The sequence below is a fragment of the Neolamprologus multifasciatus genome, chromosome 8 (genome assembly GCF_963576455.1).
Source record: "Neolamprologus multifasciatus chromosome 8, fNeoMul1.2, whole genome shotgun sequence".
NCBI lineage: Eukaryota > Metazoa > Chordata > Actinopteri > Cichliformes > Cichlidae > Neolamprologus > Neolamprologus multifasciatus.
This window is the reverse complement of record NC_140446.1, coordinates 6,841,329-6,855,435: the sequence shown is the minus strand read 5'-3', so window position 1 is coordinate 6,855,435 and position 14,107 is coordinate 6,841,329. Positions and strand designations below refer to the sequence as shown.

Sequence of the window (14,107 nt, the reverse complement as noted above, 5' to 3'; positions counted from 1 at the left end):
TTTAAAAAGGTTTTGAGTCTGTTGTTGAATGCATTTTAAAGTAATTTGTTGTTTTTGTTTAAAATCAGCATTATCAATTGCGTTAAATCCATCAGTTTTAATCTACTTTATATGTTGATTGCTTAGTTTGCTTCTGGTAAAGACATCTTGGAGAGGTGAGGCTTGTAATTATGAGCCATAATTTATATTTTTATTCACGTTTTTGTTAGCATTTGTACTAGAGAGAAAATTCAAATGTGCTCCTGAAAGATAAGAATCATTTTGTAAGTTCAAAGTCAAATTCGGGAGATACGGAACTACAACATTGCCGATTAATACGACTTACTGATACAGTTAGTTCCGCATTAAGTTCATTCAAACGCCGCGGAGCGTTGTCATGCTAAGCTACATGTAGTATTTTTTTCACAAGTATAGAAGCCCCGCGATAAGCAGGGCATCAAAAAATTAGTTATAGCTCATATTGTTCCTCTCCACGGAAATCTTTAGTAAAAGGCGAAAGATTTATACGATCTGAAGAGAAACATGAGTGTACTACTGAATGTGGCGACCTGGGGAGGTGTCATTTTCCGACATACTCATTACACTCAAGGTGTCGTTGAGCTGAACGCAAACGTGCATAGTTTGAACACTGTACTTATAGGATCTACTATATATAACTATATAAAACACTTTATATATTTAAAAAAATCTATATGAATTGCTTTAGAGCGAAAACGTAGGTTTAAAAGCAGTTGGCGTACTAGGCCTGATGCATGATGGGTAATATTCTATTTCAGGCTAAAATACTGCACTCGGGAAGCTTTGCTAGGTCTTTAACTGAGCTGTGACTGACTGAACTGTGACTAAATTAATTATTAAGTGATTAGAAATAAGGAAAATAAGTGCAAAGAATATGAAAAAGGTTTACGCAGGCGCAACACACTGTTAGGATGGGCTTTGGGACGAGAGAAGTCCTTCCTACTACTTCCGTCTTCGCACAGCTAACCGCCCCCCCCTTTAAGTTAAACGGTTAAAAAACAAAACAAATAGCGTACGAAACACTTTTAGTGATCAAAATATTTTTTGTTTGATCCTCCAATGGAGACTCTGGGGTGTTTCCGGCCCTTCCTATCACAAAAATATGAATATACTTTTCTATTTAGTTGTTCATTTGAACCCTAAAGAAAATCAATGTTTTAACTGCACTAATTTCAGCTTATGTCCTATGTACATTTCATTTTACGATCATAAATCCTGATTAAGCTTTGAGGTTATCTGCCTGGGTTACTGTTCAAGTATCACACAAGCACAAGAAAATCAGGGGCCCAGTACTTCAGTATGGAAAAAAATCCAAGTTTGTCATGGATGGAAAGTAAGTGAATGGATAGATATAGATGAATAGATTTTTTTTTCCTTGAAAGGGAAATAGCTTAGTTAGCTTAGTTCACCAGAATATACAAAAAAATATCCCAAATTCAGGGCGATGTCTTCTTAACAAAGTACAACAAATGAAATCAAAGGCACAATTTTCAGTAGCTCAGAAATCAAGAAAGGCATTAAGGGATGTCTTTAAACCTGAAATACTTGACCCAGTTATCTTCAAATTAACAGCAGTGACCTTTGCCTGACAGGGCTATAAATGATTTTCATATGCAAACTTTTTGGTGTATATTTAAACTGCGAATGGTTCATCACATTGTTAAGGTTTTTATTTCAAGTTTGTTGTGTAGTAAAGAACATAGAATAACTCCCAATTTAAAATAAAGAGTTTGATTAACTCTCAACACAGAGTTTTATTTGTGGCACTGTCTCACATTCTTTGTAATCATCTGGAAAAAAACAATTGAAAAGTGAACTGAGTGAGTGGCTACTGGCATAATTTCCTTGTTTCAGTTTCCATCACCACAGGACTAAAAGTAAAATGTTAGAAGTACAACGGACGAATGGCAGTGTTGTGCAAATGCATCATCAATACTGACGTACTACAAAATACAGTTCTCAACATCAAAGTGGCATTCTGTGTGAAACATGTACAGCAAAATGATCAACTTGTGTTTTCATGCAGTATCAACAGCACTTTCAACACAACGTACTTACATTGGACATTCTTCATCAACTTGTTAAGAAAAGTTAGAAATCAGAACCGGAGCTCTGTTGTAAACCTACCCTCCTTTTGCTTTTCCAAACAGGCTGATGGTGCTGACAATTTAAAGATCAGCAAAGACGTTCAGACTGAGCTCAACACCAGAATTACACGTAAAGAGGGCACCCGATCTCTTCTCCCCTTGGTCCAAAAGATTGATTGGTTATACTGATGTTTTGGTCATTGGTTCAAATATAAATATAGTTTATTATTTTAATATAAAAAGAATAAGGCAGATTTCAACATGTTCATTTCCACATGGGTTAGTGAGCCCGCTGTGCATTTTCCACTGTACGCAAAGCCACATGATCTGTAAGAGTTTATTGCACAGAAGGCCAAGCTGCAGAAAAAGGGCGGAGCAGCTCATCTTCTTCTAAGACATTATCAAAAAGGACTGTAAAAGCTAATGACGTAAAAGTGTCCATGTGCAACTTCGCCCAACAGTTCATATGGCCTTGACATCGATAAGGTGGCCTTGCTGGGCCCCCTGCCGCAGGGCTTTGATCCCTTGCAGCTTGCGGCCATGAAGCGTGAAGCGAGACCAGGCCACCAGCTGGAGCAGGGCACAGGTGATAGGCACAAACACCAACATGTAGAAGCAGCCCAGGCGTAGAGGCGGATTCCCTGAGCTGGAGACGACGTGAGACCCAGAAACTGAGTCCTTGACAGAATCTCTCTCAAAAATATCATAACCTGGGGGTGACAAAATTAATCACATTAAATTTGACTCTTTTTTTCCTGAAGCCATACTTAAATATGAAAACGGTAAGAGTTAATGAGGATCCTATTGATGAAAGAAACTAAAGTAAAGCTAGTGAGGCAAAACAAAAACGTGTCACTAGGATATATTTTAAGAGCACGACTGGCATAAAGCGATGCTTGTCTAACAGGTTATATTTGGGGGAAACTGGTTTGTGAGCCTTAAAAAACGCATCCAAAGAGGAAGTGAGCAGAGACCATAGAAAAGTCAGTAACATCCAGCTATGATGGGTGAATTCATGCAAAGCTGGTGTCGCAATTTTCCTAACTTTGAGGCAAGTGACTGATAAGTACGTGGCTTGGCTCTGGATACACCCCCTTTGGCTTAGATCGTTTTTCCTATCAGCAGAAACAACTATACTGACTCTGTCCAGTTAAACAAACTCATCTAAGTCTTAGTAAGAAGGTAAATATACATGTTTACGTTTTTTTTTTCTTCTTAAAATTACATTAATTCTTTGTTGGCTGCCAGGTCACTTGTGCTGACTGTCCACAAATGGGCAAACAATTAATGCAAAGTTAAACAAGTCTGCAAAACAAGTGTAAAACAGATTGATTTTTTTCCCTATCCTGTTCAGGTTCTAGTAAACTAAATTTAAAAAAATGAGATTACAAAAGCCTGTTTAATCAGGTAAATGCCAAAGATTTGATGAGTTGCTTTTTTGTTTTGTTTGTCATTTGCAAGATAAACTAACCACAAAACAGCAATTTGTGTCATCTGTCTAGTTCAACTTGTGCAAGTCACACACATGTATTTTAACTCTAGTTGAACGCTCAAAACTTTATCAACACACACATCAACAGAGTGGGTGAGCCTGTAGTAATTTGTGTCAACTTCATGGGAATCGCACATGAAAGCATCGCCTTGGAGCAAGCTTGGAAAAACCTGTGTCCTCATGAGGTCCAAGGCTGAGAGTTTCTGTTTGTACCTGTGTAAACACAGAGCAGCCATGTGCCAATGAGTGGGGCGAATGTCTGCCCGGGTTTGGTCATCAAGGCAACCATGCCGAAGACGAGAGCAGAGGCGGCTTGTTGACGTCGGTTTACCACAAAGTCCTCGTCCACCAGATCAGAAATCACCAGTTTCAGGAGTTTGCATGTCCCCTCGGTGAACACGCGGTTACTAGAAGATGGAGGAGTAATGTTACAGCGTGGAAACATCAGCTGTAATACAGGTTATCATGCAAAAAGCCTTTGTTCAGAGCAGTCAGAGCACGCTAAGGTGTGTCCGAGTATGAAAAACAGTGTATGAAATACAGTAACAACTTCATCGCTTTTAGCTGGAAAGTTTTAGTGAGCTTCACCCACAGGTTTAACCACTTTACCACAGCTATGACTAAAATTATTAATGAGCTATGAGAGCACTCAAATGCTGTTGATAGCTATAAGAACAGCAAGACCACTAATAGTCTAAAAACTGCATGAAAATCAATCGCTTGTGGCATTAAAATGTTATATGTGTATATGGGACTATACAGATAACACAAATATTACAATTACAGTTAAGAATAGACCAATTTCAGATTTGTGGCTAATTTCTAGAGACAGCATTTATAACCCCCCTCAAAAAAAAGGGTCTCTGCAAATGGCATGCACAAAGGAATTCTGGGTTTGTGTATGCAGCTTTGAAAATGATAAACCGTTAAAAACAAGCACAAAAAGAACCAGCCAAACTGCCACACATCCATGAAGCGTGTGCAGATGTGTGTGCGCGGCCATACCTAGCAATGAAGACACACAGCAGATAAATGTGGTCAGCCCCCGCTAGCAGCATAGCCACACTAAGTCCCAGTTTGAGCATAAATAGCCAGCGGATAACCTGGTAAACCCCGTAACGCTGGCACAGTGTCAGGAAATACAAGTTGTTCAGGTGTGGAGCAATATAAGAGATTCCTGTGTGGAGCAGAAGCACAGCTGCGTTAAAAATTAAAACTAGAAAACAGCAGAAAAATAATTTGAGGGAAAGCGAGTGGAAAGCCAAAAAACCCCAAACAATACAAATAAGTAAAAATCTTGCAATTCATTCAAAGGTTCTGGTGCTACACATAAGTACAAAAAAAATGTGTGGTAGCTTTTATTGTCATGTCTCAGATTTGGAATCACTTGCCTGAAGAGATCAGGCTTGCAGAATTAGTAACCACCTTTGAATCACTTCTTATAGACTAGCTTCAATGGTTTTAAGGGCCTCACTAACAAAAATATATTGCTCAAAAAAAAAAAAATGCAAAGTCTGTTAAATTTCTGGGACATCCGCTTGTCTAGAAGCATAAACTGCTGTGAAACAATTTCAACTGGTTGGTTGCAAATTAAAGTGGCAACAGGTCCACCAAAGATATGGCTCTCCAGACCATCACTGACCCACTGTTAAACTGGTCATGCTGGTTGATGCTGCAAACAGCATAACGTTCGCCAAGCCTCTTTCATACTGTCTGGCCCTCATGCCACCCTCATGGAGTCACTTCCTGAGAGTCTGATCAGAAACACGCAAATGAGTGAAGTGAAATCACTGAAGGTCATTCTACACTTCACGTTCTTTCTTGATCAAAAGAGCAGATGCTGGCTTGTCTACTGGGTTGATGCCTGCCCAGTTCTCCTCATATAACAACCCTCTCCTGCTACCTCCTGTAAACTATCGTACAGTTAGTATTGTATAGTTATAATTATAGTATTGTTAGTTAGTAATTAGTACCCTTTTATCCCTTAATTTTACAAAAATCTAGCATGTTATTTATTTTTAAATTCTAGTTTTATATCTGTTGGAGATATATCTTTTATATACTTATAAATGCACCATGGGGAGGCTTGGGGTGAAACAGCATTTCGGACAATAAAGCTCTTGAATCTTGAACTTGACACAGCAAACCTGATGTGCATGTGCCATCCTAGAGGAGCCAGACTCTGTGTGCAAGCTAAGTGCGCTGCAGGTACCATCACATGCTAACTGAAGTGACAAAGACACCAGGAAAAGCAAAACTGGCGAAAAATCAGTCAGCATATAAGGAAAGAGCACTCCTCTGTGGCCACAAGGTGCAAAATCATTCCCTTTGTGGGGTTGTTGCCTTGTTTTTGACTCTCCAGGACACATGTTCTCACTTGAGTTTGAATCCAAGCAGGTGGAATAGATTCACAGTGGTTCATGCTTTCTACCGAGACAGATGAATTTCCCAGAGGTTTAACTAACTTTGCGTGACACTATGAAGATCAAGTGCTCACTTCATTCTTTTCAAATGAGTTTCTTCTTTCATATAATTGTTTAATTTTTTTTTTTTAAATAGATCAACCACTTATTTTCTGTGACTTTTATTTAGTTCTCTTTCTGCATTTGCTTTTCTTTCAAAGCAATCTGCAAACTATTTTCTTAAAGGTGCTATATAAATAAAGGTTAATTATATATTTTAATATGCCACTATTCATGTTTTAAAAATATACATTGCAGTGTGTTTTCCAAGCATTTTTTCCTCACATAACAGCGTTAAACATTAAAATAACTTCTTTATTTTAATATTCCTATTGGTAACTTCCTATTCACTAAAATTTAAGTCACTATATCAATTATATAATTTCTTTTCTCTTACTGTGCAAAGCATCCATTACAAACACTGTGTAAATCATTTACTGCATCTCAACTGGATCTTACCAAGTAAAATTGAACCCGTAGAGGCAGAGATGTTGTCAGATAGGAGATGTTCTAAGAAAAGAGGGAAGAAGTTGCTGTTGAAGTGGCAGTGAAACACCTGCAAACAGAAGCAGAAGTGACAGATAAACAAAGATGATTATTTTATTCTAAATTAAAAGTAGTTTGTTGCTTGGACCTGTAGCAGTTTTTTTTAAATTAAACACCAAGAAAACAAATGAAATGTTTTCTGATTTTAGTGCGAACAGGAAAACCACAAATATTTAGCTAATAATATTAACTACGAAAGTTCAACAAGGGTCATTTACAAGAAGGGCTGCACTTCATGTGGAAAGACAAACACTGGAGGGCAGTCTAACTTTTAGCTTGCATTGTCTATTGTTAATAACAAGAACAAACTCACTAAGACTGTAAATGCTTGTACTAAGATTGCACGTCAAAAACAAACATGGGCTCACACGGCTTTAAGACTTTTAAAGGCTGACCTGAATCAGGTTCATTGACACGAACCACATGAAGTTCCTGTGTCTGGACAGCTGCTTGAGATACTGTCCAATAGTAACAGGTTTTTCCGGGTGGTTAAGTGGAGCATGGCCAACGTTTAGTCTGTGATAACAGACACACATGAAAAGATGTGAGAAAGGAGAAAACACAGTATGAAAATTTCTCATATTATTCACACTTTTAAATTCTTACTCTTTAAGTGCTGATGCATCATCTTGTTTTGGATGGATTTCCTTTATAAAACGGCGCTGGAGCATTCGAGACACTAAGAAAAACCCCAAGACGGAAAAAGCTGCCAGAGTTACACAGAAGATACGGAAGGAGTAAAAGTCCTCTTTATCCCAGAAAGAGTAGGACAGAAAGACGGAGAAAGACCCCAGAGCGCTGAACACCGAGCAGTGAAAGTTGAGGCGTGTGCGATCGGTGGCAGATACAGCGAGGTCCGCCAATAGGGCGCTGTGGTGGAGATCCACCATAGTGAGAAAGCCATCGTAGAGACACAGGCACAGCAGGAACTGCAGGCCTGGACTGGCCCATGCCACCCAGAAGGCCAGGAAGGACACAGCGAAGAGAGGACCATTTGTGGCGAGGGCCTTCAGACGCTTCAGCACCACCTCTGGATTTGTGATCTGAGAGCCGGCTCTGGGTGGAAAAACAAAACATATAACAAATCTTTAGACACGTTTTGTGATAATTAACCAACTTCCCTGGTACAGACAGACAGGTTATTGCAGACAGCCCCGTATATCATGATGTCAAGCAGCGGAGAAATTCTTAAAATAAAAAAGGGAAAAAGTGCGTTTCTCTGGCATAAAAACGTGTAGTTGTATTAAATGTTACAAACTTCAACAGAATGATGTGACCAGCTTTATAACATCACTGCCTTAGAACAACACAGAGAAGGTTTGCTTAGTGATATAACAATGTAAACACAGAAAGCAGATAAAAATTTGACAAAGTGCTCTGATGGCGTCAAACACTTGGGTGTGTATGAGTGTCTAAGAGATACTTGGGCGGTATGGGTGGGAAATGAGAAGCGATCAGAGTCCGAATGAAGATTATATCTGGAATTTCAAGATCATTCTACAAAGATGACTTTATGTTGTTGAATCAGGAGTATCTCTCCAAGTTCGAGGCAAGTAGATGAACTGTGCTGACACATAACAAGAACTATGAGGTGTCTCCTCAAAGGAAAAAACTTCTCTTTTTCGAAAGAAGATGTGCAACCGACAAAAATATCCCCAGAAAGAACTAAATCCTATTGCACAACATTAGTGTCTCTTCCAAATGACTCCAACTACATAAATGACCTTTTTTTGAATATCTATTGTGTGTGATCACGTCCACATTTCTAAAGCTTGTGCAAACAGTTAACTTGTTTTTCTGCAGTCTTTTACACATTCATAAACAACTATTTACAACCGTGTTTGTTCCACAAAAAGTAGAAGACAGTAAAGATGCAGATACTCACTGAGGAGAGCTGAGAAAGGCGCGGTCACTCAGCCAGCCGAAGAGAGGGTCGTTCAGACTGTTCCAGATAAGGAAGACAGTCTTTGGAGCAGCAGAAAAATAATGTTAAATAAAAATCAGTGGATGATGGCGCATACAGGCTTACCATTAATCTTAAATTGGTTCCAATATAGAATCTGTTCTTCTGTGTAGTTTCAACCTTATTGTTTTGCCATAATGTATTTTGTTTCATTTAATTTAACTATTTGCTTTTATTTATGCTTTTGTCTTATTGGTTTTATTCGGTGTTACAGCAGCACAAGACAATTTGTTGTGTCCAATGACAGTAAAAAAGACAGATGTAGCCACCATGATGTCATCCATTGGTTTGTGGAGTCCTGTTATGAAACCTGAAGCTTTTCACTATCTAAGAGGTGGATCTGGCTGTGATACTGCTGGATGTTCACTGGTTAACGACTTTTCAATCACATGTTGTTAGCCAAGTCTTCAGCTTACTCTGGATAATCCTCTTTTCTGACAACAAAAATGGCCAAAACATACAATTTTGGATTTAATTCTGTATTCAGTCTGGGCTGAAATGAGTGACTGAGCCCATAAACTCATCACGAAAGTGTTCATAGAGTTACAGGGCAATGGTGCTTTTCCCATAAACTTCTATAGGACTCAAAGTTATCGCCCCTGGTAGCATTAATAATAAATACAGGTTTAAGGCCATGTTGTTTTCCCTTTTAGGCCCAGAAGCTACTATCAGTAAAAGAAAGATCCATTTTTCACTGTCCAATTTTAGTCTCATGAAGAGCTGACAGACTTTAAGATAAATAAATTATATTTCATAATGAAGATTTCTGTTTTTCTGGTACAAAAAAAGAAAACAGAAGAAAGAAAACAAAACGATGAGCACACTCTCAGCGACACTGGACTGGTAAATTAGAGTTGGATTTCTAATCTGAATTAAACGTCCAAATTTAAATCACGTGTTTAATCTCAGAATCACAGTTTGGGGCATTCTTTAGACTCACCTCTCCCACCCAGAAGGAGATTTTATCGATCTTGTAGATGGAGACAAACGTCTCCACGTAGTAGAGCAGGAACACATTGTGCAGGATGGATGTAAACAGAGCCAAAGAGCCATAGAGCAGCGCAGTAGAGAGGACACCTTGCCAGCAACCCCAGACCCTCCTGCCCATTCTTCTTTCTCAGTCTCTCTGCTCCGTCTTTCTTTTGTGCCGAACAGCAGTCATTTCACAGCCTGGCCGCCCCAGGGTTACCACCTCATCATAACCTGCAAAAAATAAAACAAACAAACCACACAGCACAAGTAAATGCATTTAGATTTGATAAAAAACATACAACAGATAAACTGTATTAGCTCATAACGTCACATTTTTGAGCATTACCAGAAATTGCACTGCGCCTTTTTAACAGTTAAATCCCAGCTGAGCACACCAAAATAATATTAACATTCCCGTCTCTGTCTCCCCACAGAGTCCGAGCAGACCAGAAAAAAGTGCTGTTTTCAAAGCAATGGTGCACTAGGTACTCATTAAAGTTAGTTAGGTTGTGGTACACTGTTCCTTTTCTCTATGAGCACACGCCCAGCCGACTGAGAGTAATACTACTTCTCCCAGCCAAATATGACCACTCCTTTGAAAACTCCATCTCACTTACCTCACAAAAAGCTGACCAAAAGAACAAAGTAAACATTTCAGGATGAGTAGTTTCACTGCTGTGTTGCTCTTGGGTGTCATATTCAAAGCTGAAGTGTTGCACTGTTTATGCTATTATAATTACAAAAAACTTTCAGAAGAAAAGAAAAATTAGCTTGAAAAGGAAGCATAATGAGCTTCTTTCATCAATGCATATATATATAGACCTTAATACAGACTTTGCATGTACATGCAAATTTACTGTAGGTCTTGGGAAATGTTCTTTTTGGCCACCTTGTGGGTATCAGTGCATCCAAATCGCTGTATACAATCTACATACAGTCACATCCATATTTCTATATAAATTAACATGAGGTATAGAGGAAAACTCAGTGGTGTTTTTCCAAAAAAGAAGCCTGTACAGTTCAAATAGACCATATGTTGAAGGTTCATGGATAGAGTGAAAGGGGAGAGCCTTCTTACACCAATATGTAAGAAGGATGTCACAGGTTATGTTAATGGAGGTTATGTCTTGGGGATGAATTTCAGCTTTAGGTTTTGGAGATCTTGTTAAAATTAAAGGGTTTATGCACACAGGAAAGTACATATATTGATCTACTGTGCAATATCATCTGGAATGCACTTTTTTGACAACAGCTTCATTTTTCCAAATGACAATGATCCTAAATACACTACCAGTGTAGTAAAAACATAAAAAAGAAAACAATGGAACACCATCAGTCACGGACTGGGATCAACATTTCCCATTTTTATGGAAATATATGAAGAAATGAGGGACTGCTACAGCACTGCAGTTTAAAGATAGTTAAAATATTCTAAGACAGCCTCCTTTATTTGTTCATAAAAACAGTGTGAGGAAGTTCTCAATGAGTTTGTAGACTACAAACAAATTCAGTACCTTCACGCATACCTTGTGAATGAGGTCCAGAGTTTCCATGTTACACCCCTTTGTGAATTACTGTCTTTCAATACAGTGAATGCAAATCCTTTGTTGGCTGTTCTATTCTCATGTCCCGAGTGCATACTCATAAGCAGCACCCCAGGGTGAGAATTTGCTAAAAAATACCAGTAAGCACCTTGCACTTCATGCCTGACTGCCACAAGCTCAAACTTGCACTGATCACATCCTGTCACGTCTTCAGTGGGGAAGAAAAAAGTACTAGTTAAAAAAAAACACACACAAAAAAACAAGGCGATATGATACTTTCCATCAGTGTACTGTCTAGGTACAACCAAGATAAGTGGGGCAACCTCAGTGGAGTGTAACAAAGAGCTCCCTATCAGATCCAAGCAGGTAAAAGCGGGATATCTTTCAGCTGGCTGTGCCATATCACATCTTTAACACCTATGCATCTTACCAAAACAAAAGTGGTGTACTTTGCAGCAGATGATAGTGCCTGACAACATCTACAAATATCCCATTCACTTCCTCTCAGGCACGGCATATTTACCAACTGTTTTCTCCCCACCTGTTGTGTTTACAGGACATCACAGATGTTTTTTTTTTTTTTTACCTCACCTCACACTGCAGACAATCATTATAAACAGACTTTACAACGGTGTTATAATGGTTAGGTTAAACTGCACACAATATCTTCCTCATGTGACAAACACGTATTCAAACAGTTTTATAGCCTCCCGAGCTAGTAAAGAAACTACAAAATGAAGAGGAAATAAGCCCACTGACTAGTAGTGACTTAACTTCTTCTGCTAAATATACGACAGACACAGAAAAGGCGGCGTTGCTGCTCTAAAAAAGTCATTTAACTTACTATCAGTAGCTTATTAGCTCATTGAAAAGCTCGGCTCTCGATTGAACTCGATCAAATTACAAGTAGTAACGCACATGTGTAGCAGCTGATCGATTAAGAGCAATATTGGAATAAGCTCTTATCCGGGCGTTAAACGTCCAGCTAATCGATAGCGCTAGCATTAGCTAGCTGGTTAATAATAACCTTTTCGAGCTGCTAAGCAGGAAATTAACATATTAAGAACTGGCTTCAAGTGTTTTCACGACAGAGTACAGACCGGGTTACGTACCGTTAAAAAAAAGGTGTTAACCGAAGAGAATAAAGCGTGTTTGGCTCCGTGGAGGTTAACGTGTTGGCTCAGCAGCTGTGTCTCAGTCCCAGACAGAGAGCACGTCATGACAACAATCCGTACTCACCCCGGTGACGACTGCGCCGGGTTTGTGAAAGGGTTTCCCAGCACTGGAGGCACACTGATAAGAGCTGCAGCGCCACCCAGCGGCACAACGACCAGATGCACTTCTGAAACATGTTCAGGGACATGGCGCAAGCATTGAAGCCAACTTTGGATTCCAGTATAACTTGCAGCGAGTTACATAAAACTGGCCCAAAAGTTTGTTGGGACCAAAGCAGCTGTTTTGATGGCATGATTTTTTTTAAATGTAGTATTTAGACATATCATACATCAATACATGGGCACAGAATAGAATAGAAGTAATTACAAAAAATATCTATAATTTCACAGAAACCTTTAAAGTATCTGATATTAAATTGGAAATGAAGCAGTCAAAGCTTCTTCACTTAAAAAACAAACAAACACATTATTGTTATTATTATGTTTAAATAAGGATTACATCTTAAATGTCCAACACACCTGTTGTTGTCTCCTTCCTATCTGTCTGTTTCCCTCAGAGAGATCCTCCTTTCCCTCCTTTCAGTGCCACTTGCCAGCAGGCCTACCACTTCTACAGTATGTGTTGCACGTAGATTTCAGATTGCTCAGGAAAAATATGCTTTGTGATTCATCACCCCTCATGGGGGAGGGGGTTGAGACATGACATAGGAACAGACCAACCAACAGACATGACTGACTGGGGAAAAACACAAGGGGAAGAAAGCGAAGCCAGAAGTGAACAAGGGGCCAAGGTAACTTAAGAGGAGAACAAAAGGACTAGACAGGGGACAGAAGGAGACAAACAACAAGCACACATGAGACGGAGACACCAGGGAACAAAGAAGATAACAAATCAGGGAAGATGAGACAAAGGGGAATACAAACAGGCACAGAAGCAAAGAAGGACAAAAGATTACCAAAATGAAACAGGAAATCATCGATACTGAGACAAGGACATGGACAAACATGGGTATCAGGGACCAGGCAAACAAGAACATACAGGCACAGGTATAACCTTCACAAAATGGGTTTTATTATGCCCCCAAAAAGGCAAAATTATTACAAAAATTCTAAATGACAGAAACAAACTATTTTAAGAAATAAGTCGGCCCATAAAACAAAATTCTACTAAAAACACTTAACAAAACACCATAACTCAGCAAACTGACCTCCCCAAACGAGAGACTACTCCTGTTATATATTAAGTGAATGAACCATGGTATACATCAAAGGTGGAAACCACAGAGACAATAGCTTTACTCAAACCAGGAAGGACTGGAGCAGCAGCCAGGTAACTCAAAAAGAAGAGAAAATGATTAATACAACATATACGTACAACATATAGTACAATAACAAACAATACAAAACAGATTCTATGCTATTGCTTGCACTATGGCCTGCTACTGTCATGTATTACAAACTGCCCAATTCAAACCTTCCAGTTGATTTATGGACATTGAAGCTTTACAGTACAATGCAAAAAGAAAGGTAAACATAAATATTACCTGAGTATTTCAGTTTTGTGTTGGCATGCAGCCATCACAATGAGGATGACACTGAATGAACCTGGGAGACACGAGAATAAACCCTTAAGACTAAGGAAAGGAAGGGGATGCTATAAGGAACTAATAACCACTTATAAAAGCAAATTCCCAAAAGACACCAATACTCACTATGATATTTGTATGTTCTCCCCATGTCTGTTAGGGGTTTTTTCTTTGTTACTCTGGCTTCCTCCCACAGTCCAAATACATTGGACTGTGGGAATGGCTGTCTATATTTATGTGTTAGCCTTCCACAGACTGGCAA

At 39.0% G+C, this 14,107-nt stretch overlaps 1 protein-coding gene and 1 non-coding gene across 2 annotated transcripts; both read right to left on the bottom strand.

Moving 5' to 3' along the window:
- Positions 1 to 6: 6 nt before the first annotated feature.
- Positions 7 to 12,317, bottom strand: slc68a1a (solute carrier family 68 member 1a). The gene is made up of 9 exons (XM_085171060.1): positions 12,197 to 12,317; positions 9,509 to 9,771; positions 8,491 to 8,570; positions 7,212 to 7,661; positions 7,001 to 7,121; positions 6,519 to 6,615; positions 4,603 to 4,774; positions 3,811 to 4,004; positions 7 to 2,815 (listed from the first exon to the last, which is right to left on the bottom strand). Exons 2-9 carry the CDS (start codon positions 9,674 to 9,676, stop codon positions 2,568 to 2,570), a joined length of 1,530 nt encoding a protein of 509 aa, XP_085027186.1. The 5' UTR covers positions 9,677 to 9,771; positions 12,197 to 12,317; the 3' UTR covers positions 7 to 2,567.
- On the bottom strand, positions 416 to 529 carry LOC146512373 (U5 spliceosomal RNA). The gene has a single exon (XR_014875896.1). It is a non-coding gene; the product is annotated as a U5 spliceosomal RNA (small nuclear RNA).
- Positions 12,318 to 14,107: the final 1,790 nt, after the last annotated feature.